The sequence below is a fragment of the Leopardus geoffroyi genome, chromosome A2, assembly GCF_018350155.1.
Source record: "Leopardus geoffroyi isolate Oge1 chromosome A2, O.geoffroyi_Oge1_pat1.0, whole genome shotgun sequence".
Taxonomy (NCBI): domain Eukaryota; kingdom Metazoa; phylum Chordata; class Mammalia; order Carnivora; family Felidae; genus Leopardus; species Leopardus geoffroyi.
The window spans coordinates 54,203,938-54,229,836 of NC_059331.1; the positions used below are offsets into that span (position 1 = coordinate 54,203,938).

The following is a 25,899-nucleotide window of genomic DNA, read 5'->3' on the forward strand; positions in this document are numbered from 1 at the left end:
TTATTTTTGACAGAGAAAGAGAGACAAGAGCATGAGCGGAGGAGGGGCAGAGAGAGAGGGAGACACAGAATCTGAAACAGGCTCCAGGCTCTGAGCTGTCAGCACAGAGCCCAACACTGGGCTCGAACTCACAGACCGCAAGATCATGACCTGAGCAGAAGTCGGATGCTCAACCGACTGAGCCACCCAGGTGCCCCTATTTATTTATTTTTTAAGTTTATTTATTTTGAGAGAGACAGAGACAGTGGGAGCAGGGAGAAGAGAGAGGGGGAGAGAGAGGGAGACACAGAACCCGAAGCAGGCTTCAGTCTCTGAGCTATCACCACAGAGCCTGATGCGGGGCCCAAACCCACAAACCGTGAGGTCATGACCTGAGCTGAAGTGGGACACTTAACTGACTGAGCCACCCAGGTGCCCCCAGATTTTAAGTAATCTCTACACCCAACATGGGGCTCAAACTCACAACCCCATGATCAAGAATCACATGCTCTACTGAGCCAGGCAGGCACCTACAGAAAAGGCTCTACAGAACCTTTTCATCTTTTTTCATCTGTCCTCCAGCACAGAGCTTTGCACTTAGTAAATGCTACTTTGAGGTTTGTTAAATAAAGATGTAATGGGACACTATAAAATGGACGTTTGCCTTGGGGGGTGGCAGGGATGTGGCCAGTTTTCCTTCTCTGGTCAAAATTCAACTCTCTCTCTAAAAACTAAAACTGGCTCACTAATGTGGAAACAACCCACTAGCCCTGCAGCATATTCCACCCTACAACAAAGGTAGTTTCTCTAACAATTTATTTTTCATTTATTCAATTTTATTTTCAAATTATACCTTAAAACGGCAATTGGTAATGGAGACTTAGTAACTTGGGATTTCTTTGTTGTTGTTGCTTGGTGAGTTCTTTCTAAGGTAAACGTTTCAGTATTTGTGCTACAACATTATGATGCCTGTATTAAGAACAGCACAAAACTTAAAAACTTTAACAATGGGGTCAAGGTGCATGAGCCAGAAGCTGATACTCTGAAACAAAATGGCAGGCAGATAATCACAGGTTATCAATTGGATGCTGGGGTCCAATCTCTAATTACTAAAAGCTAACACAGAGTCATCAAGAGCACATGATGACAAAAGTAACTTACTGTTATCTTTTTTTAGTAAAAAGACTAATTGCCTATTATTAGCTGCCTATTATACCCTGTAATATCTTTTCTTACATTTTTGGCTGCAAACTCTTTGATTGCTTCCTACATAACAACTGTGTAATTCCATTTTTATTGAAAGAGAACTGAAAGTCTAATCTTTCCTTAAGCAAGATTGATAGAAATCTGCTTTGTATAATTGAGAGTTGACAAAAGATTTTTTTTCAACTTCAAATCATATTTTATTATTGGAAAAGTCATTTACATTTTTAGGTTTCTTGTCAAATAATTTATTTTTTAAAAAATCTCAAAACATGTTCTAGTACATTCAGTAACAAAGATCTACCAGTGTTACACATATTAAGAAAACCTGTATCATGTTTCTAGTTGGACTAAAATCTATATGCCTGTGCTTAATGGAGCTCTTAACTTACTTAAGTACAAAGTAAGGTATAAAAACTGAGTTTGGGGGCGCCTGGGTGGCTCAGTCGGTTGGGCGGCCGACTTCGGCTCAGGTCATGATCTCGTGGTCTGTGAGTTCGGGCCCCGCGTCGGGCTCTGGGCTGACAGCTCGGGGCCTGGAGCCTGTTTCGGATTCTGTGTCTCCCTCTCTCTGACCCTCCCCCATTCATGCTGTGTCTCTCTCTCTGTCTCAAAAGTAAATAAACGTGAAAAAAAAAAAATTAAAAAAAAAAAATAAAAACTGAGTTTGAAAACTTCAAACAATTTTAGGACAGACTTAATTTTTCATGATTTTCCCAAAGCCAGTCATGATATTTATTTAACTTATGGTCTTCAGGGTGCACCTGGAAGAAATACAACACATTAGGAGACAGAAATTAGTCAGAAATACATTTTTAAAATGGGCCTTTCAAAGGTACAGTAGGGGAACAATACCTTATTGTAATATTCCTGCAAATTATAACCTTTAACCTAATTAGATTCATGAGTGCTTGAAACTCTATCTTACATTAAGGCAATCCTTCACAAAGTACTTTCCAATTTAGTACTGATCCTTAACATGACCTAGCACGTGGGTTGGGGACAACATGAGTCAAGTATTAATAGGCCATTTTTCAGGAGAAGGTTATAGACCCTGAGAGTTATCACAATAAATGGTGGAGCAGGGATGGGCTTAGCCAGATCTACTGGCTGAATGCTTCAGGGTGAGTCACAGACTAAGAGGGCAGTGTACCACGCCACCTGGCAGTACCCACCAGCTGCCAGGACACCCGCTGGATGTCTGTGGACAGGGGACACTCATTTGAATGGGTAGCTGAAGTAGGGCCCAGTTACTGTTAAAGCAGTCTGGGACCACTAGGAGAAACCCCCACAAGCATATATTCCAAGTCCAAACCTGCCTGCTTTCCTTCAGTGGTGTCATTTTTGAAGGCTAATATGACTATGACAGGAGAAGAACCACATCAGGCTTAGAGACCACACATGAATGGGAATGACATTACAGGGCCAGAAGTGATAAACTGCTGGAGGTCAGTCAGAGGCCACACCAAGGAGTCTTTTTGGAGGTGGGAGTGTCTACAGATCCTCTCCCTTCTGCCAACAGCCCCATGCCACCACTGCCCCTCAAGCCTGGAACAAAACTAGTTGCGATGGTGGCAGCACATGTGCCCAAGAAACAGTTTTGGCTATTGGATGGGTGTATTTTGTCTCAGAGACAAAATGTGCTGGAGATGTTATGGCTGGGGGTGGGCCTCACCTGCTTCCACTCATTGACGCAAAAAATTCGGTAAGAGTCATTGCCATATTTGCCAATCCCGTGAAGCTCAATCGGGTACCTCCACTGCTTTGTCAGATATTCATCTGCAAAGATAAAACCTCACTTATCAGGTCAGCTTCTAGAAAAGATACTTTCCCCAAATATGTAGTGATGCAGAGCTGGATGGCGAGAAGGGCAGAAAGGGACAGCAAAGAGTCTTTCCTAACAACCCCAGTTCTGATGGCTCTTTCTTCTGAATTCCCACAACACCCCTGTCTAAACCTCTCACCTGCCACTTAGTAATCATTGTGATTTTGTGCTGTGCTAACTAGACAGAGGTAAAGTCCCTGAGGTCAACGGGGCCTTCTGCTTTGCTGACTTCTTCATCCTTCCTAGATGGCCTGCCCCAGTGCTGAGCAAAGATTTACTGCTTGGGTCAGTGGGAGACTGTAGTTTGGGGCAAGTGGATTGTTTTTACATGCTTTTAGCCCTTGAGCTGAATGACCTCTATTAATATAGCATCCTAGAACATTAAAGTTTAAGGTTTGACTCTCTTAAATAGGCATAGTTTATATTCTTTCCTTTGGGTATATGGGAAAGTACCTGAGAACTTGATAATGGTTTTTGCTCGAAGATCATAGAGACCAAGAGGTTTAAGAAGTTCTGACACATCTCTCCAGTCTGCGGTTCTTGCTACCTCAGCTGAAGGGTACTTCTCTAGAAACTCCCAGAGCACGGGGATTGCCATTTTACCTGGGAAGTAAAAGTAACTGTGATTACAAGCCTCCTGATGGGTTGTTTTTAAGTTCAGGTACTTCCTCTCTAGAAATCTCGTACAGAGGGGTTTTTTTTTTTTTTGTTTTTTGTTTTCCTTTTTAAATCCCTGATGAGAAGCCATTACTTGAACTGGTAACCACCTTCAGAGTCAATAACCAACACTCCTGATGATTTGGCTAAGAGTTTAAAAAAAAAAAATTTTTTTTTTTTAACATTTATTTATTTTGAGACAGAGAGAGACAGAGCATGTACGGAGGAGGGTCAGAGAGAGGGAGACACAGAATCTGAAGCAGGCTCCAGGCTCTAAGCTGTCAGCACAAACCTGGATGCAGGGCTTGAACTCACAAACCACGAGATCATGACCTGAGCCGAAGTCGACCGCTCAACCGACTGAGCCACCCAGGCGCCCTGATTTGGCTAAGAGTTTAAATCATGCTGATACCTGGCCTTGCATGATGTTAATTTTCTTTTTTTTTTTTTAATTTTTTTTGAATGCTTATTTATTTTTGAGAGAGAGACAGAGCACGAGTGGGGGAGGGGCAGAGAGAAAGAGAGACACAGAATCCGAAGCAGGCTCCAGACTCTGAGCTGTCAGCACAGTGCCTGACGCAGGGCTTGAACTCACGAACCGTGAGATCATGACCTGAGCCGAAGTCGGACACTCAACCGACTGAGCCACCCAGGTGCCCCGCATGGTATTAGTTTTCAAATAATCCAGTCATCAGATAACTAGTATAAAAGCATACAGAACACAAAGTGCCAATGACATTAAAGAAAGCATTCAATGAAAAAGAAATGCTTTTACACATGACAGAGGGTGGAAGAATGTTAAGTAACTGATTTTCACTATGACCAAAACTAGTTTGGAAGTAGAAAATAAATGACAATCTATCTGTTCCTTAGTGCGAAAAAGGCTTTGGCTGTCATCTAGTCTAACTTCCTCATAGCTGAAGAGCTGCAGGGCTGCAAGAAGTCCTTGCCTGAGGTCACACAGACTCAAAGTTAAACTTGAACCCAGGGCTCCTAATCAATCCAGTGTTCTTTCTCCTCATCGCACTGTCTCTAAGATAAAGATTAAAATAATCCACAAACCTGAGGTCCGATTGAGAAATATAGTAGCGATGAGGAGCTTCCATGGATCATGGAAAAGTGTTTCTTGGACGAGGTTAAAAGGTGACCGAGGAGGTGTCCACTTCTTAAAGGCTTTGCGTCGTGGGGGGCTAAGGGCTAAACAAACACACTGCATCAGAGCTGAACATCTGAAACAGACTTAAAATCGGATTTTCTGATTGGGAAAGGGATACCTTCTTTGTTATATTTGCTGGAAAAATATAGGCTTGTTTTCCTTTTTTCTATTTGTGTCCGTGGAATGGTATCTTCTGAAAAGGAAGGGTGAACATTGTTTATAGAAGCTATGGCTTAGGCTAAAGAAATACTCAGGGGTACAAATAACAATAACACACTACTATTATAAAGTATTTAGTACGTGCCAGGTACTGCTCTAAGCAAAGCACTTTACAAAAATTAACCAATTTAATACTATGGACCTACAAGCTAGGCACTATTTACTTTTACCTTACAGATAAGGAAACGGAGGTACAGAGAAACTAAGTAAACTGCTCAGGGTCACACAGCTAGTGACAGAGTTGAAATTCAAATCCAGGCAGTCTGGCTCCTGAGTCCATAACTTTGACCACTGTGTTACACTAGTATTCTAAGACATGCTCAGAGTTCTTAGTACTGAAAAATTAGAATATGGAATATTTTAAATTAGGACATACTTGTACAATGTGGTCATTAAACCATTTTGAGACGATATCATGAATAGCTTCCCCCATGTTCTTAACTTTTAAATAAAAACGCAATATTCTACATATGATCCCAATTTAATAAAAAAAGAAAAAAAAAGATTAGAATGTAAAAAACCAAACCAGTATAATGGTTATTGCTAATTGTTCTTTTCTCCTTTAATTTTCTATATTTTCCAAAATTTCTGCGGTGAACACTTTACGCTTAAAGAAAGGACCCAGACAAAACAGAACCTGCTGAAAAACCTGATTTGGACCTTGGAATACTGACCACTGTCTACTGGGAAGCTCGGTTAATTTAAGAAAGACCATTTGACCAGCATTATTGGGCTTCCCAAGTTTTTAAAATCATCACATTTAATACTCTCCATAAGGTTACCCTCTAAATTTGAATGTCTGTTAATAATATCTTGCCATTTGTATAGCGTGAGCCATCTTTTTCACTTCTCCTTTTACTTTTTTTTTTTTTTTCAACGTTTATTTATTTTTGGGACAGAGAGAGACAGAGCATGAACGGGGGAGGGGCAGAGAGAGAGAGGGAGACAGAATCGGAAACAGGCTCCAGGCTCTGAGCCATCAGCCCAGAGCCCGACGTGGGGCTCGAACTCACGGACCGCGAGATCGTGACCTGGCTGAAGTCGGACGCTTAACCGACTGCGCCACCCAGGCGCCCCACTTCTCCTTTTACTTTGTAATATTCTTGATGTGAAACACAGGACTGGTGAGGATTATTACCTCCATTTTATAGAATAACAAACTAAGGCTTAGAAATTAAACAACCATCCTGGGGTGTCTGGCTGGCTCAGTCAGGAAGAGCATGAGACTCTTGATCTCAGGGTCATGGGTTTTTGAGCTTCACGTTGGGCACAGAAATTACTTTTTTAAATGTTTATTTTTGAGAGAGAGAGAGAGAGAGAGAGGCAGACAGTGCACAAGGAGGGGAGGGGCCAAAAGAGAGGGAGACACAGAATCAAGAGCAGGCTCTAGGCTGACAGCACAGAGCCCACACAGGGCTCCAAGCAATGAACCATGAGATCATGACCTGAGTGGAAGCTGGACACTTAACTGACTGAGCCACCCAGGCACCTAGGGCATAGAGATTACTTAATAAAAAAGTTAAAAAATAAAATAAAATAAAACAGCCATCCCAAAATGAGAGTGGGATCGACTATAGATTGGGATAGGTATCCAGCTCTCCAGATAATTAGCTGTTTTTTGCTATTCTATTTTGAATAGGCAAAGCCTAATATAAAGTCAAAAAAGAGAACAAAGGAAACTGCTCTTATTAGTTCCATTTCTTCTGTGGGCTCTTACAAATAATTATCAACTAGCCTCTTTTATTATTAGGAGACTGAAGCTCGGTTTACCTGGCAATTTCCAACTAAGCCAATGGGAAAGTCTTTACTATTCCATTGGACACCTCTTAAACTAAGGCTACTTCACCTGGTGTTGAGAACTAGACTTGTTTACAAATAGGATACTTCCATTTGGTCACAAAAGGATGTTTTTCATATTTTATTTACCCATTATACTAGCAATAAAGCTACATAAACCTTAAGATTCTAAGAAGCTTGAAGTCTTTAAAGGACAGGCTTGTCCAACGTATATATGAAGCACAAGGTATATATATATAGAAGCACTTCCTAGGTATATATGGTTCAGCTTCTATTAAAAATAAAGGAATTCCAGGCACAGCAAAGACATAAAACCATGAGTAGGGCTGAGAACAGGAATCAAGTCTAACCCCGTTCCACCATTTGTCCAGGCTGTCTCCCCATAGGACTTTAAGTAAAATTCTTCTTCTTTAAAGGAGTTATTCATTATGCCATAATGGCATAATGAATATATAATACAGGGCTACTCAAAAGGTCTTCTTTTTATTTCTTATTCACTGAGGTATTATAAAGGCAAAACTACTAAGCTCTGAACTCTGTATTAAGAGCATATTACAAATAATAGATGAACTATATGATTACAGTTTTGAATTATTTAGATCTCTAAAGCATTTTAGAGAAGCATTACATTATAATAGAAGATAAAAATGACTATGATATGTACAAAATGAAATTGGAAGTCACACATCAGTGATAAGTAACAGAAGGGGTGCAAAAGAGTAGACACTGACTATTCACAACCAGTTTATGCACATCAAGATTCTTCCCCAAACCTTTTCTCAAGTGGAGCTTTTTTATTTTCCCTGAAGTTGTAATATTACTGGCTGGAAAGAAGATGGGAAGAAGGGAATGCACTGTCGGGGAGAGTCCCTGCTGTTGAACCAGGGAGAGATGGTAGCAGCTGTTAATGGCACAATTCTCCTTTGCTGGGGGTATCAAGGCAGTAGCCAGCCAGTTCCCTCTATGCCATGGGTTTGAAGATTGGTTAACAGAGGTACTAGGAACAACTGGTAGGACATATCTGATATTTGGGCCTATTTCTTCATTCTATTCCCACATCCTAACTGGGTACCAGCATGAAATATACTGTCTGGGAGTATAAACTCATCACATGTTTACCAGCTGCTTCAGCGCTCTGAATACCTTGACATATTTTCACAGAAATAGAGTCTTTCTCCGTTTGTGAGCAGTTGTCATCCATTTCAGAGCCACATTTTAAAATGTCAGTATGCAAATGTTCCTTCCTTTCCCCAGCTTCTAGTTTTGTTCTTATTTCCTCAGATTCTAAAAAGGTTTCCTCACACTTCTTGCTGTGTTCTGCTTCTTCGGTTGAACATAATTTGTTTATGGTGCCAGAAGTTATTTGTTCAAAACAAAAGTTTGATCCTGAACTCAGTGATTTTTCTTTTACAATTCTCTTTTCTTCATTGGTTACACTGCGGGTCTTGTTGCTTGCTCCAGCATCAGAAATGGAGAAAGTTTTATCAAGCTGACTTCTTTGCTCAACAGGTTCACTTTCAGCATCTGCCTTATTATATTCAGATTCTCTTTTCCTATTACTTTGAGTAGACTCGGGAAGACCCTTCTGGCACCCTGTTTTAGTTTTCTTAATTTGAATTCCTTTTAAAATAGTCACCTTTCGTTTGGACTTTCTAACCTTTCTGGAGTCAACATCATTAACACCCTCATCTTCTTTAAAGTTAGATGGTCCTCTGCTATTTTGCGATTCCGAAGTACCACTTGGCAGGGGAAAGACACCTTTTCTCCACCAGCTTCGTGTCCTGAGGTTCCAGTTTGAATTGCTCCTTTCATTTTGCATTTGGGATGTCAGAGGCGCTATGTTGTTATCTTTATGTCTGGCCTTGATGCCCCTTTTAGAAGGTACAGTAAAATCAAAATCTTCTGGTGTAAGAGAAGTCTCTCCATTTTTGTGAAGATATTTAGCAAGTGAACTTTTGGATCTGAACTTCAGTCCTTGTGGGCTAGAAAATGATATTAAAGAAAACTTATTGGTAGTAAATAAAAGTGAGTTTTACAAAGAATTGGACCACATTTCAGATTTTTAGTTAATAATTTCCAAATGTTGCTATGGGTATTTGTCATTGAAAATTTAAAAAGCACGGGGTGCCCGGGTGGCTCAGTTTGCTAAGCGTCCAACTTTTTTTTTTTTTTTTTAATTTTTTTTTCAACGTTTATTTATTTTTGGGACAGAGAGAGACAGAGCATGAACGGGGGAGGGGCAGAGAGAGAGGGAGACACAGAATCGGAAACAGGCTCCAGGCTCTGAGCCATCAGCCCAGAGCCTGACGCGGGGCTCGAACTCACGGACCGTGAGATCGTGACCTGGCTGAAGTCGGACGCTTAACCGACTGCGCCACCCAGGCGCCCCTAGCGTCCAACTTTTGATTTCAGCTCAGGTCATGATCAAGCCCCACACTGGGCGTGGAGCCTGCTTAATATTCTCTCTCTCCTTCTTCCCCTCCCCCACTTACATGTACTCTCTTTCCCTCTCTGCCATGGGTATTTGTCATTTAAAATTAAAAAAAGTGATAAAGTGGTACTTCTAAATAGTTTTCTCTATGATAGTATAATTTTATAAATATTTACAAACTTACAAATTTAAAGGCACCCATTTGAAGTAGAAGTATGTAGTATGTACTTGTTCCCAAATCACTTGATGTAACTAACCTGTGACACTCAAAGAACAGAATCCATAATGGCTGTTATGATAAAAATAGAAAAAAGCCAAGTTCTTGTTATGCTTTCCTGCTACCTATCTAGATAAAATGATTTGGCTGTGCTATCGGTACCACATTGTATGCTCACCTGATAAAATATACATCATATCTTCCTGCTGTTTTCCCTGATAACCTTTGCTTCACAACTCTTTCCCATCCGCATGGGACAGACTTATGGCATTCTGTCATTGTACTACCACCAATCTGACTGGAAGCAATGGATTCTTGCAGCAGGGGATTCCACTCACTGCTGTTCTTTATCATCATTTGCTTTTCATCTTTTCCCACTCTTTCCAATTCCAGAGTAACATCTTTCTTACTAAACAAACAAACAAAAAACAAAAACAAAGTACAGGTGATTGGCTTACTTAAAATTTATTTTCCTCTGCTTATTCAATTTCAATCCATGACACAGCAGGAACCATATGGACTATTTAGATTATAGGAGAGATTAAAATCAGTATGGACCAGTCTTATGCTATGTGATTACCTCTCTCTCCTGCAACATGGGTTAAAAATGATTGGAAATCTTTGTATAATCTATAGAGGTATCTAACCCAGATTGTTTTCTACAAATAGGGAAACTAAGCAAGAGTTAGTAACTAGAATTAGACCCAAGTTCTTCTGAAGTATTTTGGGGTTAATAATTTTGGGGGTTTGGGTGGGTCTTAAGAAATTATATAGTTCACATTTTAGGAATAAGGAAACTGAAGCCTGATGAAAACAGCACAAACTTTAAAGTCAGTGGACTGGGTTCAAATCGCAGCTCTTGCAATTTACCAGCTATGCGTCCAAGAGCAAGTTACTTAACCTCTTAGAGTCTCCTTTCTTCGCCTGTAAAAAGGAGGTAATACTTCCTTAAAGGTATTTCTGGGGATTAAATTTTGAAAAAAACAAATCAGTAGATAAATCATCCTAACCCCGTATCTCACATATACAAGTACTGTACTCGAAACAAGACTGTGGCTTCCTCTGGAACTTCCTATAGGACTTCCATTTTGGGGTCAGCAGCGCTGGCTGCTTAACGTGACCTCTCCTACAAGGTTTTCCTGGGACCCTGCAACCCAAGCAGATCTCTCCTTGATCCCCTTGCACAAAACCTCCCTGCTCCTTCCACCTCCCTCGTCATTTCGGGTAACAAAGTAGGGAGCACTCCAGGGCTGAACCTCACAAGAGAGTATCTGAGCCACAGCCATTGCTCCGAGTAAACTAACCCTGTGGGTCTCGAGCTCTGTCGATCCTAGGTTAGAAAGGACCACCAGCCTTCTATCCACCCCAGCCCGCTCCCATTTTATAGTTGGTGAAAATGAGTCCCGAAAGGGGACAATGACTTGCCGGAGGTCACTGGGCCGGTCTGGGTCTAGGCGCTCACTGGAAGTGACCGAGCGGGCAGCTCCGTAGTCCCGCAGGCTCGGACTCTCCATCCTAGCCGTGCCCTTCAAGGGGTCTCCGGCGGCAGCAACTGGCCAAGAAGGTACGACAACCAAGGAGTGGAGCAGAATAAGATGCGAAAGCTTCTTCAGCTCGGAGAGCAAAGCTGAAACCAAAGCCGAAGAGAGTGAATGTCCGTCAGATCCCACCGCAGCTTCCTCACCTCCCCCGCAGCCACAGGCGCCATTTCCACGGCTCAGCCAATCAAATCCTTCGTCGAGGAAGACGTACCGCCTTCCGCGCGTTCGGACCAGTAGAGCGAGCGCTAGTCGCGCAGACACCTTCTAGGCCCCGTTCCATCTTCGCTTTTGCTTCTTTCTTAAGCCTTTCCATTTAGACCTGCGCACTTGGAACTCAGCCGCGCGCACGAGGCTCACTGCGCATGTGTGTTGCCAGGGGTAGCGCAGTAACGAAAGCCGTTAGGGGAATAGGGCCTGTTACTGAGGCGGGAGGAGGGGCTTGAGGCGTGAGGGAAACCGCGATGAGGGCCGTGTTGACGTGGAGAGATAAAGCCGAGCATTGGTGAGGAGCGGGGCGGTCCGGGAGGAACGGGAGGCCGAGCCCTGGCGGGGGTACGGGAACCGTTGCGGGAACCCCGTGGTTGCCAAGGGCAACGGGCCTGCGGCCTGGGCTGAAGGCACTGAACCCCGGGTCTGCGCGACTGCAGGGTCGCCCTCCCACCCCTTTGCGGATGGAGAAACTGAGGCCTGGCGCGGGAGCAAGGGGGTGTACCACGCGTGAGGTAGTGGCCTGTCGAGGCCGTTTTACACAGACGGAATCAATGTCTGGCCCTGTCCAAGTCCGTTCTGGGTTCAGCTTACACCCACGGCGGTGTTTCTCGAACGTCACGATCTTTGCCACATCCACATGTTACCCATACTCTTGTTTCCTTGGCGTTTTTTCTCTAAATTGTCTCACTTACTTTCACTCAAATATGATTTTACGAGGAAACTATTGCTCCGTATTTGAAAATCAGTACCACTTGCTTTGAGATAACTGTGAAACTTAAAGCAGCGAGAAACAAAACGGTATTATTAAGTTGTAGCTGGATACTGGCAACTAGGAAGCCTTTAAGCCCCTGGTCTATAGTCTGGAGAACTGGAAGGAAATTTATCCAGTGCCGTCAGAGAGGTGCTGGAGATGAATAGCGTCAAACCAAGACTTTCTCCTGTGCTTAATTAGAAGGCTTGAAAGAGAATCACAAGAGAATGACTTTCTCGCCTTAGGAGCGGATGTTAATGTTCTATTCCATTTTTATCATAGAAATCCATCATACAATGAAACATTTTGGGAAATGCTGACTTACTGGATCGTTCTCCTCAGCCTGACTTTAAAAATCTTCCTAGATGGTCTTTTCAAGCTTCATTGTGCAGCCTTTGTTTTGGCCACTGGAACAGGGCCCTTGCCATTCCCTCTCTGTCTTTGCTTAGTCTCTTCTGTGTGAAGCTAGCATGCCTTCTTTTCTCATTTCCTCACACTGAAATTCGAAACATTCTGTAAGGCTCCCTTCAGAGATGGTTTCTCCCTCTTCTGTATTCTGCACTAGTAATAGCTAATGCTTACTATGTGCCAGGCACTGGCTGAGAATTATGTCTTTTATCTCAGTCATTTCACAACAGCTCTCTGAGGTAGGTACTGTAATTACCTCTGTTTTACATGAAACTGAAGCACAGAGAGGGTCATTAATTTGCCAAGGTCACACAGTGAATGAGTGGTGGAGCCAGCTTTTTTCCTCACCTCAGAGCCAGTGCTGTTTGTTAGCTACTACATTAATTTTTCTTCATGTTACAGAGGCTGCAAACTCAAATGCCTGCAGGAGTCAGGCAGGCAGTATCATGGGAGGTGTTTATTTGCATCTTAAACTCACAGAATTGCCTGTCTTAGGAGTATTCTGCATTTCTACACCCCATTTCTCTTGAAACAGATAGCCTTCGCAGTATATATTTCACTTCTTTTAATAGAAAATTGAGCTTAAAAATTCTTTTTACTTTTTTCTTATAAAGCTGCTGAAAACTAGCAACTGAACATTTGGCTTTGAGGTCAGGGAGTAAGAGGGAATGGCAAGGAGTGTGGCAAACTAGAGATCTCATGCTCTGCCTAAAAGGGGCAGCTGCTGCTCAGCTCCTGCCAATTACTCCCCTGCAGGAATTTGGCCTCGAGTGCTCAGATCTTCCTGTTTCCACCAGAAGCTACTGGCAACTAATTTTAAAAAACTGAAATAAAACACCATGTGAGCCAAACAAAACAGTTGCTGGCCAAATACAGCCTGATTTGCTCCCGGTTTTCAACCCCAGGCATAGATTTTGTTCATTCCTCTCTTGTGGTACTTAGAATCTGTCTAGTATAAGAGTTATTTGTGAATCCGTTATCCCAGAAGTCTATAAACCCTTCAGAAGCAATGGCTACTTTTTATTCATTTCAAAGGCATATTCCAGAGCTTAGACAAATCAGTGGTTGGTGTGACTATTTGATGGATATATGTATTCATGAATTAATGAATGAGTGAAAGAATGATGAATGAGGGTTGGTTATTTGGGTTTTGGCCCATTACAGCTTTGAAAACAACTTTTAGAATAGGCAGTGTAGGGGTTCTATAGACCAGCGATCTTGGTGGCAGCAACATATGCCAGCTGGTAGCCCAGAATAAGACAAAGCAAAACAAAAACTATTTAAAAAAAATAGGTAGTAGATCTAAGAGATCCCAAATATCTAAGATTAGTCCTCCACAACTGAACCAGCCACTGTCTCCTGGTCTGCTCTTTTGCTTCCAGTCTAACCTTCCCATGGCAGGAGGATTTCTCTTTTTTGAGTCCTGCTGCTGTGATCCATTATTCTACTTTGCATAATCCTAGATTGACTCCCATTTCCCTTCTGAATCAGATTGTGCATTTAACTAGGTGGTCCTGTTACCATCCCTCCTCCCCCACTGCTTGCTAACATTTAAATTTATGCTTTCCAGTTCAGCTGCAATCTCCATTTTTCTATCCAAAGCTCCTTCCCAGATGCTGTCTTATTCTCTGAACTCCCTCATTTCTTCCATAATACCACTGCTCCAGGTTTCCCTCAACCATGGTGAGTTTGCTGGCTAGACTGCCTTATTCCAGTAAGGACAGTATCTGCTATTACCCTCCAGTCACACTAGCTCATATTTAGTGAGTACTTGCTATAGGCCAGACAGTGTTTACATGCATTATTTTATTTAACCTCCACACAACCTATGAGGTTAGAATAATTACCCTATTTACAGGTGAAGAACCTGAGACTTAAAGTAACATAATTTGTCTAAGATTCCAAGCAGGTAAGTTGGGGTGGGTCAGGTTGGGCAGGATTTGGAGAGGCACCTTGACCTTGGGACTTCCTTTACAGTGGGGTGGGCACAAAGTTGGCAGAGGACAATTTGCAGGACTTGCTCTCTGTCTCTCTGCAATGTAATTTGATAATGTATCTTTCTCATAAAAGGTGGCAGATGGGTAGAGAGAGCCATCCTGTAGTGTAATAAACTCTGCATACTGGTGACTTCTCCAACCCTGGGAGTGTTCAGAGGCTGGATGGCCATCCATAGGGAATTCTTGCCTTGGTGGGGGAGTTGGACTACATGACAAGTTCTAGGGTCTTTCCCAATTCTGAATTTCTGTGCTCTTGTCAACCCTGAAAATAAAACAGCCAGTTATTTTGCCAGCAAAGTGGGTTTATTCAGGAGTAGGAGAGCAGTTGCAAGCAGGACAGCAATTGGGACAAGCAAGCTATGGTGAACCATAGGTAAGTCTAGAAAACAGAGGAGCACTCTTTTATAGAGGAAAAAGGGGAATTGGGAGGGGCTGTTATAAACAAAAAGTCCATTAAACTGGAAGCTCAAAGTGTAGTGGCTTTTTATTGGCTGAGTTGTGACAGTCTCTCATTGGCTGGGCTGTTGCTGGGCAAGGAGAAACATCTTCCTTCATCTAGGGTGGTGGTGAGGCATAAGCTTCTTCCTGTTGAGTCTTCAAAGGGCTGCAATGAACATACACCATGAGAACTCCCCCTTCTGGCCTCCTAGCTCCATTTTAAACGAGGTTTCCTTTATTTGGTTTCATAGTCTCATGATGTAATTAAAGTCTGAAGAGTTCAAGATAAAACATCGTCAGGTTGTTGGTTATATTCATTTTGTGTCTAGGACCATGCCATGCACCAAAGGCCCATAAATGTCTAAAACGGGGTCCTTGCCCTTAAACTGCAGGGGACTATAATTGACTGTAATTAAGGGGACAAGATAGTATTTGAAACAGTGTCAAATATAGACGATTATGTAATTCAGAGCTATGATAAATTATACAGATCCTAAGTACCTTAAGAGTTTAGATTGGGGTAAATTGAACATTATGTTGTACTTTAGGAAGGCAAAATTCAAGACATTTATTTATTTTTTACTTATTTATTTTTAAATGTTTGATTTAAAAAAATTAAAAAAAAATTTTTAAATCTTTATTTATTTTTGAGACAGAGAGAGAGAGACAGAGTGCGAGTGGGGGAGGAACAGAGAAAGAGGGAGATGCAGAATCCAAAACAGGCGTCAGGCTCTGAGCTGTCAGCACAGAGCCTGATGTGGGGCTCGAATTCATGAACTGTGAGATCATGACCTGAGCCGAGGTCAGATGCTTAACCGACCGAGCCACCCAGGCGTGCCCCCCCCCATTTTTTTAATGTTTAATTTTGAGAGAGAGAGAAAGTGTGAGCAGGGGAGGGGCAGAGAGAGGTGGAGACACAGAATCAGAAGCAGGCTCCAGGCTCCAAGCTGTCAGCACAGAGCCAGATGTGGGGCTTGAACTTCTGGACCAGGAGATCATGATCTGAGCTAAAGTTGGACACTTAACTGACTGAGCCACCCAGGCGCCCCAAATTTCAAGACATTTAGAGAAAATGAATTTTCATATCTGAGAGGAAGACAGTTTAAGACTTGGCCCAAATCAGACACTCAAATGATTTTCCGAGAATTCAACCCCAAATGATCTTTATGAAGAAGATCCTCACAGGAACCACTTTAATGAGCTTAGATTATCTACATTGCAGAAAGGGAGCCACAGGACCACCAATGACTATAGAAGAGTGGTGCAGATCCTTTCCAAAATCCGGTACCTCATCACAGCAACCCACAGGTGTCAGGTGCTTGCACAAGGGTGGCCTGTGCACTCAGAGGTGGGATGGCAGCTCTCTTGCCTTGTGTTGTAGGTGAGGACTAAAGCTTGGACAGGGCATCAGTTCTAGCCCCAACTCCCTTCTGATTTTCACTTTACCACCCTGTTTCTCCTCAGTGTGATACATGCCAAGCACATTTCCCCATAGGTTCAGAGAAAGAAAGCCCAGGAAAACAGTAAGGCCCAGATCTGTTACCAACTAATAGGAGGAAGCTGAAGAACTCAGTGTCTGTGTTTGCTTCTATCAAGAGGGATGCCTAACTGGAAAGGGTGTAATATTCATCAGCCAGCTGTTGAATATATGTGAAGAATTACTATTATTTTAAAAATTATTTTTATTAAAGGAAGCTGTTGTCCACAGAGCCTATATAAAAATTTTTTTGGATTCTACATGTAATGCCTTTTTTTCCCCCCATTGATAAAGCATGGAAACTGTTGCTATTATATTATCGACTGTGACATATGCTAATAATAATGAAAATAAGGGCCACAGATCATAGTGGTTAGATCTTGGGCTTTGGAGACAGACCGCCTGGGTTTGAATTCTGGTTCCACCTCCACTCAGTAGCAGTTTATTTCCTGGCAAGTTATTTAGCTTCTCCATCTTAATTTGTCTCATTTGTGAAATAAGTATAGGGTTGTGAGGGGTAAGTGAGCTGATACATGTAAAACATTTAAACTGTACTTGCACACATAGTAAATAAATGTACTTAATAAATGTTATCCACTGTTATTGTTAAAGTATTAAAGATAACAGAGATTTGACATATTTGACAATAGTTCAAGTAGAAGGTAGAGAGTAGAAGGTAGTATAGCACAGACTCCACAGTAGACCCAAGTTGAAATTCTGGCCCTGCCACTTGCTGGTAGTGTAATGTTGGGTGGGATAATTGATTCCTCTGAGCTATGGTGTCCTCAACTACAAAACCGAGTAATAATTCATACTTCATAGAATTGTGAGGATGAAATGAAATAATGTATTGGAAGAGCTCAGCACAGAGTATCTCTGCAAAATGCTCCAAGTACTCTTACCCAGGGTCTGTATTTCTAGATGACTTCAGGTATCAGGTGAATTTATCCCATGCTAAACCTTTGCAATAGGCTGACTTGGCAGTGCTATCTAGCACATTTTTACTAGAGTCACCTGAATTAATGAAATCCCCTGCCGAGAGCGTTCAAGAATCATTGCAATATGGCTCCAGCCTGTTGTTTTTCTAGCCTGATCTCTCCCTACTGCCTTACATATAGCCAAAGTTTCAGTCAAATTTGATTATTTAGATTATATGCTATTCCCCATCTTCATGTCTTTGCTTGTTCTGTTTTCTCTGCCTGAAATGCTTCACCCTCCAAATCTCTTCCTGCATGTCTCAAAAGCCCTATTTTTCTCACATACTTTTTTCTTCACGAAGCTTTTTCTCATCCTTTCTCCAAATCTTTTCTGCATCTCTCTCATTTGAATCCTGTAATATGTGTTTTAATGTATCTCCTAAAACCTTTACACAGTATTATTCTGTAGTCATCTAATCTAAGAGGTCACTGATTGTAAAATACCATTATTTTAAGTACCACTAAGAAACCAAAAAATGCTTCCAGTTAAGCTGACACATCATCAATTATAAGATACATAACCTCAGAGATTTTATTTTTTATTTTTTTAAGTTTACTTTTATTTATTTTGAGAGAGATAGAGAGCAAGCAGGGGAGGGATAGAGAGAGAGGGAGACAGAATCCCAAGCAGCCTTCGTTAAGTCAGTGCACAGCCTGATGCGGGGCTTGAACTCATGAACCTTGAGCTGAAATCAAGAGTCGGATGCTTAACCAACCAAGCCACCCAGGCACACCCTCCGCTCCCAACCCCAGAGATTTTAAAATGTGAAAAAAATGTGTGCTGCAGAGTTGATGACATATGGTAGGTCTTTGTGAATGTGTCTGAGTCATATCTTCCCAGTGGATGGGGATTTCTTTGAGGGCAGGGAGCGAGTGTGATTTACTCATTTTCTATCAGTTACTATTGCCTAGCACCTAAAAGGCATTCATTAAATATCCAGTTGGTTGGAAATAATAATGATATTTTTATTTTATTTATTTTATTTTATTTATTTATTTATTTTTTTTATTTAAAAAAAAATTTTTTTTCAACGTTTATTTATTTTTGGGACAGAGAGAGACAGAGCATGAACGGGGGAGGGGCAGAGAGAGAGGGAGACACAGAATCGGAAACAGGCTCCAGGCTCTGAGCCATCAGCCCAGAGCCCGACGCGGGGCTCGAACTCACGGACCGCGAGATCGTGACCTGGCTGAAGTCGGATGCTTAACTGACTGTGCCACCCAGGCGCCCCAATTTATTTTATTTTTTTAATGTTTTTATTTATTTTTGAGACAGAGACAGAGTGTGAGTGGGGGAGGGGCAGAGAGAGAGGGAAACACAGAATCCGAAGCAGGCTCCAGGCTCTGAGCTGTCAGCACAGAGCCCAACGCGGGACCTGAACTCACAGACTGTGAGATCATGACCTTAGCGGAAGTCGGACACTCAACTGACTGAACCACCCAGGCGCCCCAATAATGATATTTTAATAAATGACCAGTTTTTCAGAGACATGCGGATTTAGTAACCCTCACGCATTCTCTCAGTTTGTGTAGTCTTTATAGGAGAGTTAGTGCCTTCAACTGTTGACCCTTTGAATCATCTCTGGCGTCTGGACAAGTGGAAACTGGGACATGAAGCTAACTGCCAAGTAAATCGTGATTGAATGGACTGCCAAGGTGCGGTGGCTGAACGGAATTTGCAACCAAATGCAATTCTTAGCCATTATTTTTCTCTCTCATACACAAGCAGTATTTCATAATGGAAATAAAGTTTGCTTTCCTGGCCATTAGCAGACCTCATCCTTTTGGTTCCTAATTGTCCTTTTGTCTTGTCTTGTCTCCTGTTTAGTATATATGACCTCGCATTTAAGCCCGATGGAACGCAACTGATTTTGGCTGCAGGAAACAGATTACTGGTAGGATTTTGTCTGAATTTCCTTTTTAAGTGCTTTTTTCCCTCTCCCTCTTGTAAGTGCTCTGAAATTTGACCCTTTATTTTTTAAGATAAAAAAGGCAAGGGCGGAAAAACCAGTCATTACTTTTTAATAGGGAAGGAAATGGGCTTTAAAACAGGTAAGTAAACTGTCTGTCAGATAGGAACCTGTGAACAATACCTCCTTTGGAGTCATTAATCTTTCCCTTTTTACTTTGAGACACCCATGAAAGAGTTGAAAACAATTAATCAAAATGCCTTTGAAACTGGGCTAGTGTCAGTTCACATTTTGTCCCCTGAAAATTTTAAGCAACAAGACTGAAGGGGTTCCCTCCCTGAGAAGCCAGATAGCTTGACCCCAACTTTTAGGCATTGGCCTACCTAAACAATTCCATATGGATGCTGTCCTTTTTTCATATTTTCAAAGAATATAGCTAGTCTGGAACTTATCCCAGTATATAAAAGTAATTTTCAGAGGACTCTTTATGTTTGACCTAAAAACCTTTGTATGATCTCTCCTTCCTCCTGCGTAAGTCCACTTCCCCTTGCTCTGTTGTCTCTAGATATGCAGACTGACTGATCTCCATTCTCTTTATGGTAACTACATAATCTTAAAGCCTTGGTTACATTGTTCTGCAGACTCCTTCTCGCCAGGGTAAACAATCCAAATTCTTTTACTTTTTTTTCATAGGTTATCTTCTCTAACACTGTTTTTGGAGGGTTTTGCCTTGATTACTCAGATAGTGTGTTTTTTAAATATCCACACATTTATAGATGTTACAGTGCTACAAAATATCCTAAATCCATGTTACAGCTGGGTTTTATAATATTTCCTCTGATTTGTAAACCTGGAGTTCAGGTCTATGACTTTCAAACTCTTGATAACAAATATGAAACATTTCTCTATTATGTTGATACTGGAGTCAGGCTAGAACTAAAATTTAATCATGTTGTAGCTGACTCTTTGTGTGTGTTGGCTTTATTTGGGAGGGTTTATTTAGCTTGATTGGTCATATATCCAAATTCACATAAGATGAATGAACTTTGTAGTGAAGTTCCACAGAGTGAAGTTCTATTTCTCAAGGATTAATGATATGTTCCTGGCCATGTAATTCACAGAGTTGGGACCTCTACTTTTTGGGTTTCTCCACTTAGAGTCACATTCTTTCTGGGTTTTTTTGGTGTAGTTTTTACTTGATGCAAATTTAGAATATTGACAAATGTTTTGTCATTTAAACAACAACAACAACAAAAAGCAGCAGCAACCTGCAGGAATTCTGACTAATAGATGTCATATGGATAATGTGTAATTTTGTGTCTTTTTGCCAGGTTTATGACACCTCTGATGGCACCTTACTTCAGCCCCTAAAGGGACACAAAGATACTGTGTACTGTGTGGCGTATGCAAAGGATGGTAAGAGGCTGCTCTGGTTTTATACCCTCTGTAATGGTCTCATAGCTGTTCATTTTTCTCCTTAGTCACTCCTTAATTAGTGTTAGTAAGCTGACATACAACTCACAATCGCAGAAGATAGTTAAGTTTCTTACTTTATTTCAATCATTCAAGTCAATAAGGGCCATCTATGTGCCAGGTATTATTCTAGGTACTTGAGATAATGAAGTAAATTAAACAGTATGCTGGAAGTAGGGCAGAATAAGGGGAATTGAGAATACTGGATGGGGCAGGGGATGGGTATGGGAAAGGAAAGGGTGGTGACGGTGGGCTTATTGAGATAGGACAGATGAGCAAAGTCTTGAAGGTGGAGAGGCAGTGAGATTCTGATAGTGGGCATCCAAAAGAAGAGAACTCCCCGCAAAGGGAAAAACCATAGCAAAGGCTCTCAGGTGGGAGTGTGCCTTCCAGGGGCTTTCGTGGAGTGAGTCAGGGGGAACAGTAGGGGATAAGGATAGAGAGGTAATAGGTATGGATGGGGTGGCCAGATCATGTTGGCTGTTATAAGGACTTGGACTTAGATTCTCAGTGAAAATGGGGAACCACTAAAGACTTCTGAGCAGAGGAGAGATATGATTTGATTTATATTTTTAAAAGGATCCCTTTAGCTGATGTTTTAGAAACAGTCTGCAGGGGGTAAGGGTTGGAGCAGGGAGACGAGTGAAGAAAGCATCATCCAGGCAACTTTTGTAACACTAGTGATGGTGGCTCAGATCTGTGGGAGCAAAGGAAGTAGTAAGGAGTGGTCAGATTCTGGATATGGTTTGAAGGTGGAGCAAACAGGATTGCCTGAAAGACGGTGTGTGTGGTGTGAAGAAAGTAGTCAGGTGTGACTCTAAGGGTTTTGACCTGAGCTACTGAAAAGGTTGGAGTTGCTTTCCACTGAGATGAGAAAGGTTTCAGGTAGAAAAACTTACAGTGGAAGATCAGGAGTTCAGTTTAGGACATGTTGAATTTGAGAAACATTGATGCTGGAGGGGAGAGGGGAAGGACTTGCCAGGAAAGAGTTGTTGTTGAGTTGGCAAGAGGAGATGGGATCTATGACCTAGATGGGACATGGTGGGAAGGTAGAAGTTACCACCACGATGTTGGCAAGTGGGGGCATGTGGTATTAGAAATCTAATGGAAATTCTTTTCCATTCTTTCAGTGAAGTAAGAAGCAATGTCACCTGAGAGTGAGGATGGGGAGGGAGGTATCAGAGTTGAGGAGAAAGGAAAAACTGGCAAATTGCCATTTAGGAGAATGGCTGAGTAAATGTACTGTGAAATCCCAAGCAATACGAAGGGCCCACTTGAAGCTGGTTATGAATTGAAAATGAGATTCATTGGTGTGATTATGTCTTTCTCTCCACTACTTGAGCTGCATAGATGCAGGGACAGGGGTGGTAGAGACTTGGATTTAACCAGGTTGGTAGGTTTGCAGGCACCTCTGAAGATGAAATAAGAGGGCAAGGAAGTGGAGGATGTATGTGAAGCAGTGATCATATACAGTGACTTTGAACTGTCGGCCATTGTAATGAGGGATTAGAGGACCACAGCGGGGTGGGCAGTGGAGAGGTTCTGGTGGACTTGAAGAGGGTTATTGGATGTGGTAAGGTGACAAAGAGGAGAGGTGGCAGTCAGAGAATGGGTGCATTCTCTATGTGGGATTAGTGGAAAGAACATGGACTTTGGAATGACATGGTTCTACGTTCCAATCCCAAAGGTTCTTGGAGTTTGAGGTAGTTATTGAGTCTTCTTTTTTTTTTTTTTTTTTTTTAATTTTTTTTTTTTTCAACGTTTATTTATTTTTGGGACAGAGAGAGACAGAGCATGAACGGGGGAGGGGCAGAGAGAGAGGGAGACACAGAATCGGAAACAGGCTCCAGGCTCTGAGCCATCAGCCCAGAGCCTGACGCGGGGCTCGAACTCACGGACCGCGAGATCGTGACCTGGCTGAAGTCGGACGCTTAACCGACTGCGCCACCCAGGCGCCCCAGTTATTGAGTCTTCTTAAGTCTCAATTTCCTCATGTGTCAAACGGATATAGGATGAGAGGTAACATTCTGTGACCACTGCTGAGAAGGCACAAAAATTGGAATGTTATAATGCTTGAACAAACTTTGGAGATCAGTCAGGTTCCAGGCTTTTAACTTCTTTTGGATGATGAACCTCTTTGAGAATCCAATGAAAGCTATAGACCTCTTCGTAGAAAAGTGCACATTCTTCATATATACACACGATTTTGTGGGTATAGTTTTAGTGTCATCTAGCCCAATGTCTTCATTTTAGCCCATCAAAGACATGGAAAAGTCAAGTAACCTGCTAAGGTCATGTAGCAAGTCAGTGGCAAAAACATTGTTTCTTGCCTCATAGTCAAGTGTGCTGTGCCACAGTAGCCATGGTTTTTTTGGTTGTTTTGTTTTGTTTTTATGTGTGTGTTTGAGTTCAAATTCAGAGTAATGCCATGAGAAGGCCTTGGGGTCCTCTGGAGTTTATAAGCCTGGGGACTCTTTGGCTTACTATGCCACTAGGGCCCTTGAGGGTGTCAGAGTGTGGCCTGCCATTAGTGGCATCTGTCAGCATTTGCAGAGTCCTGTCACACATACCATCAGATTTGATCTTCCCAACAACCCTCTGGAGCACTCAGAGAGGTTCTCAGCTCCTCTCACGGAGGAGAAAACAGGTTTGGAGCAATTACGGTGGCAGCCGGTCATGGTGGCAGCCGGTGACGGTGGCACATGTGTGCCTGCCCCAGATCCTCCCGACTGCAGAGCCCTCATGCCTTCTAGTATTTCATGCTGCCTCTTCATGACACATAGTGATTGAGAAGTCTTTTAATTCCTCTCAATCGGCCTTTTCTCCTTGGATCTAGAAAGGGAAATGCTCTCAATTATGGTATTGCTCTTTAAGTTTGCTTGTTTCCAGTGTCTCCCTTAAGTTTAGCAAATACTTAATGAACAGCCATGATATAAAGGTATGTAAGAACTAGTTATTTTGGTTCAAGAAAAACATGACAATATGAAGAAATAATTGTAATAGTAGCTAATATTTTTTTTAGCATTGATTATATTCTGGGTACTGTCTGAAATACTTTAATCTCATTTAATCATCACAACAACTGTGAGGTGAATACTATTGTTGCAGCCGTTTTTCAGATGAGGAAATGAAAGCATGGAGATGTTCAGGAACTTATTTCAGGTCCTACAGCTGGTACCATCACTGGGAATTCCAACTCAGACTCTGAGCCCATAGCCCATACTCTTCTACACCATGTCTTACTGTCTGCCAGTGTTGGGGGAGTAGTGACAGGAATAATAACAAATAAAAGCAGCTTCTGAAAAATACATACATACATACATACATACATACATACATACATACATACATACATGCAGCTTCTGTGTATTTAATAGATGCAGCAGTATCATGTGGCTCACCCAAATATCTACTGTTCCAGCCATTGTGAAAGGTGTTTTACAGATATCATCTTAGTTGTCCCCCCGCACAAAGTCTCTGAGGAAGGTGTTACTACCCCTTTTTGTTTCAGATGTAGAAGCTCAGAAAACAATGACTTGCTCAGAAAACAGGTCAACTTCTATTTGCCTTAAGAACAAAGTCTAAAAATCCTTAACAAAGGTTACAAAATCTGGCCCATGGTTAATTTTTTTTTTTTTTTATATAATTTATTGTCAAATTGGCTAACATACAGTGTGCAAAGTGTGCTCTTGGTTTTTGGGGTAGATTCCCATGGTTCATCACTTACATACAACACCCAGTGCTCATCCCATCAAGTGCCCCCGTCAATGCCCATCACCCATTTTCCCCTCTTCCTCACTCCCCCCATCAACCCTCAGATTGTTCTCTGTATTTAAGAGTCTTTTATGGTTTGCCTCCCTCATTCTCTGTTTATAACTATTTTCCCCCTCCCTTCCCCCATGGTCTTCTGTTAAGTTTCTCAAGATCCACATATGAGTGAAAACATATGATATCTTTCTCTGCCTGACTTATTTCACTCAGAATTATCATGGTTAATTCTTCCTTATCTCTCTCCAGAGTAGGTGAAGACTCCTTATTGTTTGCTGCCTTGATACTCTGCTCCACCTCTTAAGTACTACTTGCAAATTTGCAACAATGTAATTAATAAGTAATTACTTATTATATGTTGCCTCTCTAGTCCATTCTTTCATGGTTTTCAAAGAATTTTAAAAACTTTAATACAGTTCAAATCAGTGTGCCAGGTTCATTTCAGGTCCTTCTATGCCAGACCTGGGGGCAGGGACTGTTTCAGTTTCTCTTCTTTCTCTCTGCCTGTGATGACGAAAGTGTAAAGGTATCTACTGCATCGAACATCAAACTTCATGTTATCCTTATCTTTATTTAATTTCATTTATTCTATTTTTAAAAAATGTTTTATTTGTTTTTGATAGAGAAGGGGGCAGAGGATCCAAAGTGGGCTCTGTGCACACAGCAACAAGCCCGATGTGGGGTTCAAACTCAAAGAACTGTGAGATCATGATCTGAGCCGAAGTTGGGTGCTCAACCAACTTAGCCACCCAGGCGCCCCATGCTTATTTTTCTTGATCTTGATGGATTTGGCATCCTTTCATCTGGCTGTGAGCAGAAAATCCTTGATTTCTTCAATTTGGCAAGGTGTGGCTATGAGGGGCACAGGGGAGCGTGCAGCTGGCACCACCCGAGAGACCTAGTCCATTCTTTCATAAAGCCCAAGTAGTGTGGACATGAAAATCTCATTTGTTGCTCTTGCTTAAAGCCTTTCTTTGAGTTAAAGAACAAGATCTTGACTATGGCCTTGAAGCTGCTAGAGATCTATCCTCTACCCACCTCCCCCTTGGCTCTTGGTATTCCATGCTGCTGCCTCTCAGCCACTCAGACATACCAGGCTTTTCTTACCTCAAGGCCTTTGTATATATTTTCTATCCATGTGGATGGGTCTTTTGCCTCTACCTGGCTAAGCTTTGCTCATCCTTTAGGTCTCAACTGAAGGTTCTCCTCCTGAGAAGCTTTTCCCTCATCTAAATTACGTCCCCCAGTTATTCTCTTTCCTAGGACTCACTTCATTTCTTAGCACATTATGTTCATGTTAGATTAAATTCATTCAATGCCTACTTTTCCCACTACACTAAACTCTGTGAAGGTAGGGATTACATGTGCTTTAATTACTACTTAATCCTTAGCATAGAACATGATACTTAACATGTGGTAGGCCCTCAATACATCTTTGTTTACTCAGTGCCAGAAAAAGTAAAAT

The 25,899-nt window shown here is 41.9% G+C and overlaps 2 protein-coding genes across 18 annotated transcripts in view; one reads left to right on the forward strand and one right to left on the reverse strand.

Annotated features, from left to right (window-relative positions):
- Nucleotides 1-1,259: 1,259 nt before the first annotated feature.
- MBD4 (methyl-CpG binding domain 4, DNA glycosylase) lies at nt 1,260-11,218 on the reverse strand. Of its 9 annotated transcripts, none has more exons than XM_045493884.1 (9): nt 10,910-11,217; nt 9,663-9,893; nt 7,980-8,818; nt 4,939-5,010; nt 4,727-4,861; nt 3,461-3,610; nt 2,858-2,961; nt 1,844-1,946; nt 1,260-1,599 (listed from the first exon to the last, which is right to left on the reverse strand). In XM_045493884.1, exons 1-8 carry the CDS (start codon nt 10,996-10,998, stop codon nt 1,869-1,871), a joined length of 1,698 nt encoding a protein of 565 aa, XP_045349840.1. In that variant the 5' UTR covers nt 10,999-11,217; the 3' UTR covers nt 1,260-1,599; nt 1,844-1,868. The 9 variants fall into 9 exon arrangements, with proteins under 9 accessions (XP_045349840.1, XP_045349838.1, XP_045349837.1 ...); XM_045493882.1 differs by having other exon boundaries at nt 7,956-8,818; XM_045493881.1 differs by having other exon boundaries at nt 1,857-1,946; nt 4,939-5,013; nt 7,956-8,818; nt 10,910-11,216.
- A 160-nt stretch (nt 11,219-11,378) lies between these two features.
- Nucleotides 11,379-25,899, forward strand: part of IFT122 (intraflagellar transport 122) — a 72,928-nt gene continuing 58,407 nt past the window's right edge. For 2 of the 9 annotated variants that reach the window (XM_045493874.1, XM_045493875.1), the window contains exons 1-3: nt 11,382-11,527; nt 19,112-19,178; nt 20,525-20,609. In XM_045493874.1, coding sequence (XP_045349830.1) covers nt 11,487-11,527; nt 19,112-19,178; nt 20,525-20,609 — 193 coding nt within the window. In that variant the 5' untranslated portion in view covers nt 11,382-11,486. Of the gene's footprint in view, nt 11,528-16,083; nt 16,211-18,854; nt 18,940-19,111; nt 19,179-20,524; nt 20,610-25,899 lie in introns of those variants that run through there. The other 7 variants (XM_045493877.1, XM_045493876.1, XM_045493872.1 and 4 more) reach the window with 7 other exon arrangements.

Coding starts and splice junctions, on each gene's coding strand:
- MBD4 (XM_045493881.1), bottom strand. CDS start 10,998: ATGGAGAGTCCGAGCCTGCGGGACTACGGAGCTGCCCGCTCGGTCACT. Junction 4,862..4,938: donor CAGCAAATATAACAAAGAAG/GTATCCCTTTCC, acceptor GTGTTTGTTTAG/CCCTTAGCCCCCCACGACGC. Junction 1,947..2,857: donor GCGTCAATGAGTGGAAGCAG/GTGAGGCCCACC, acceptor TATTTCTTCCAG/GTGCACCCTGAAGACCATAA.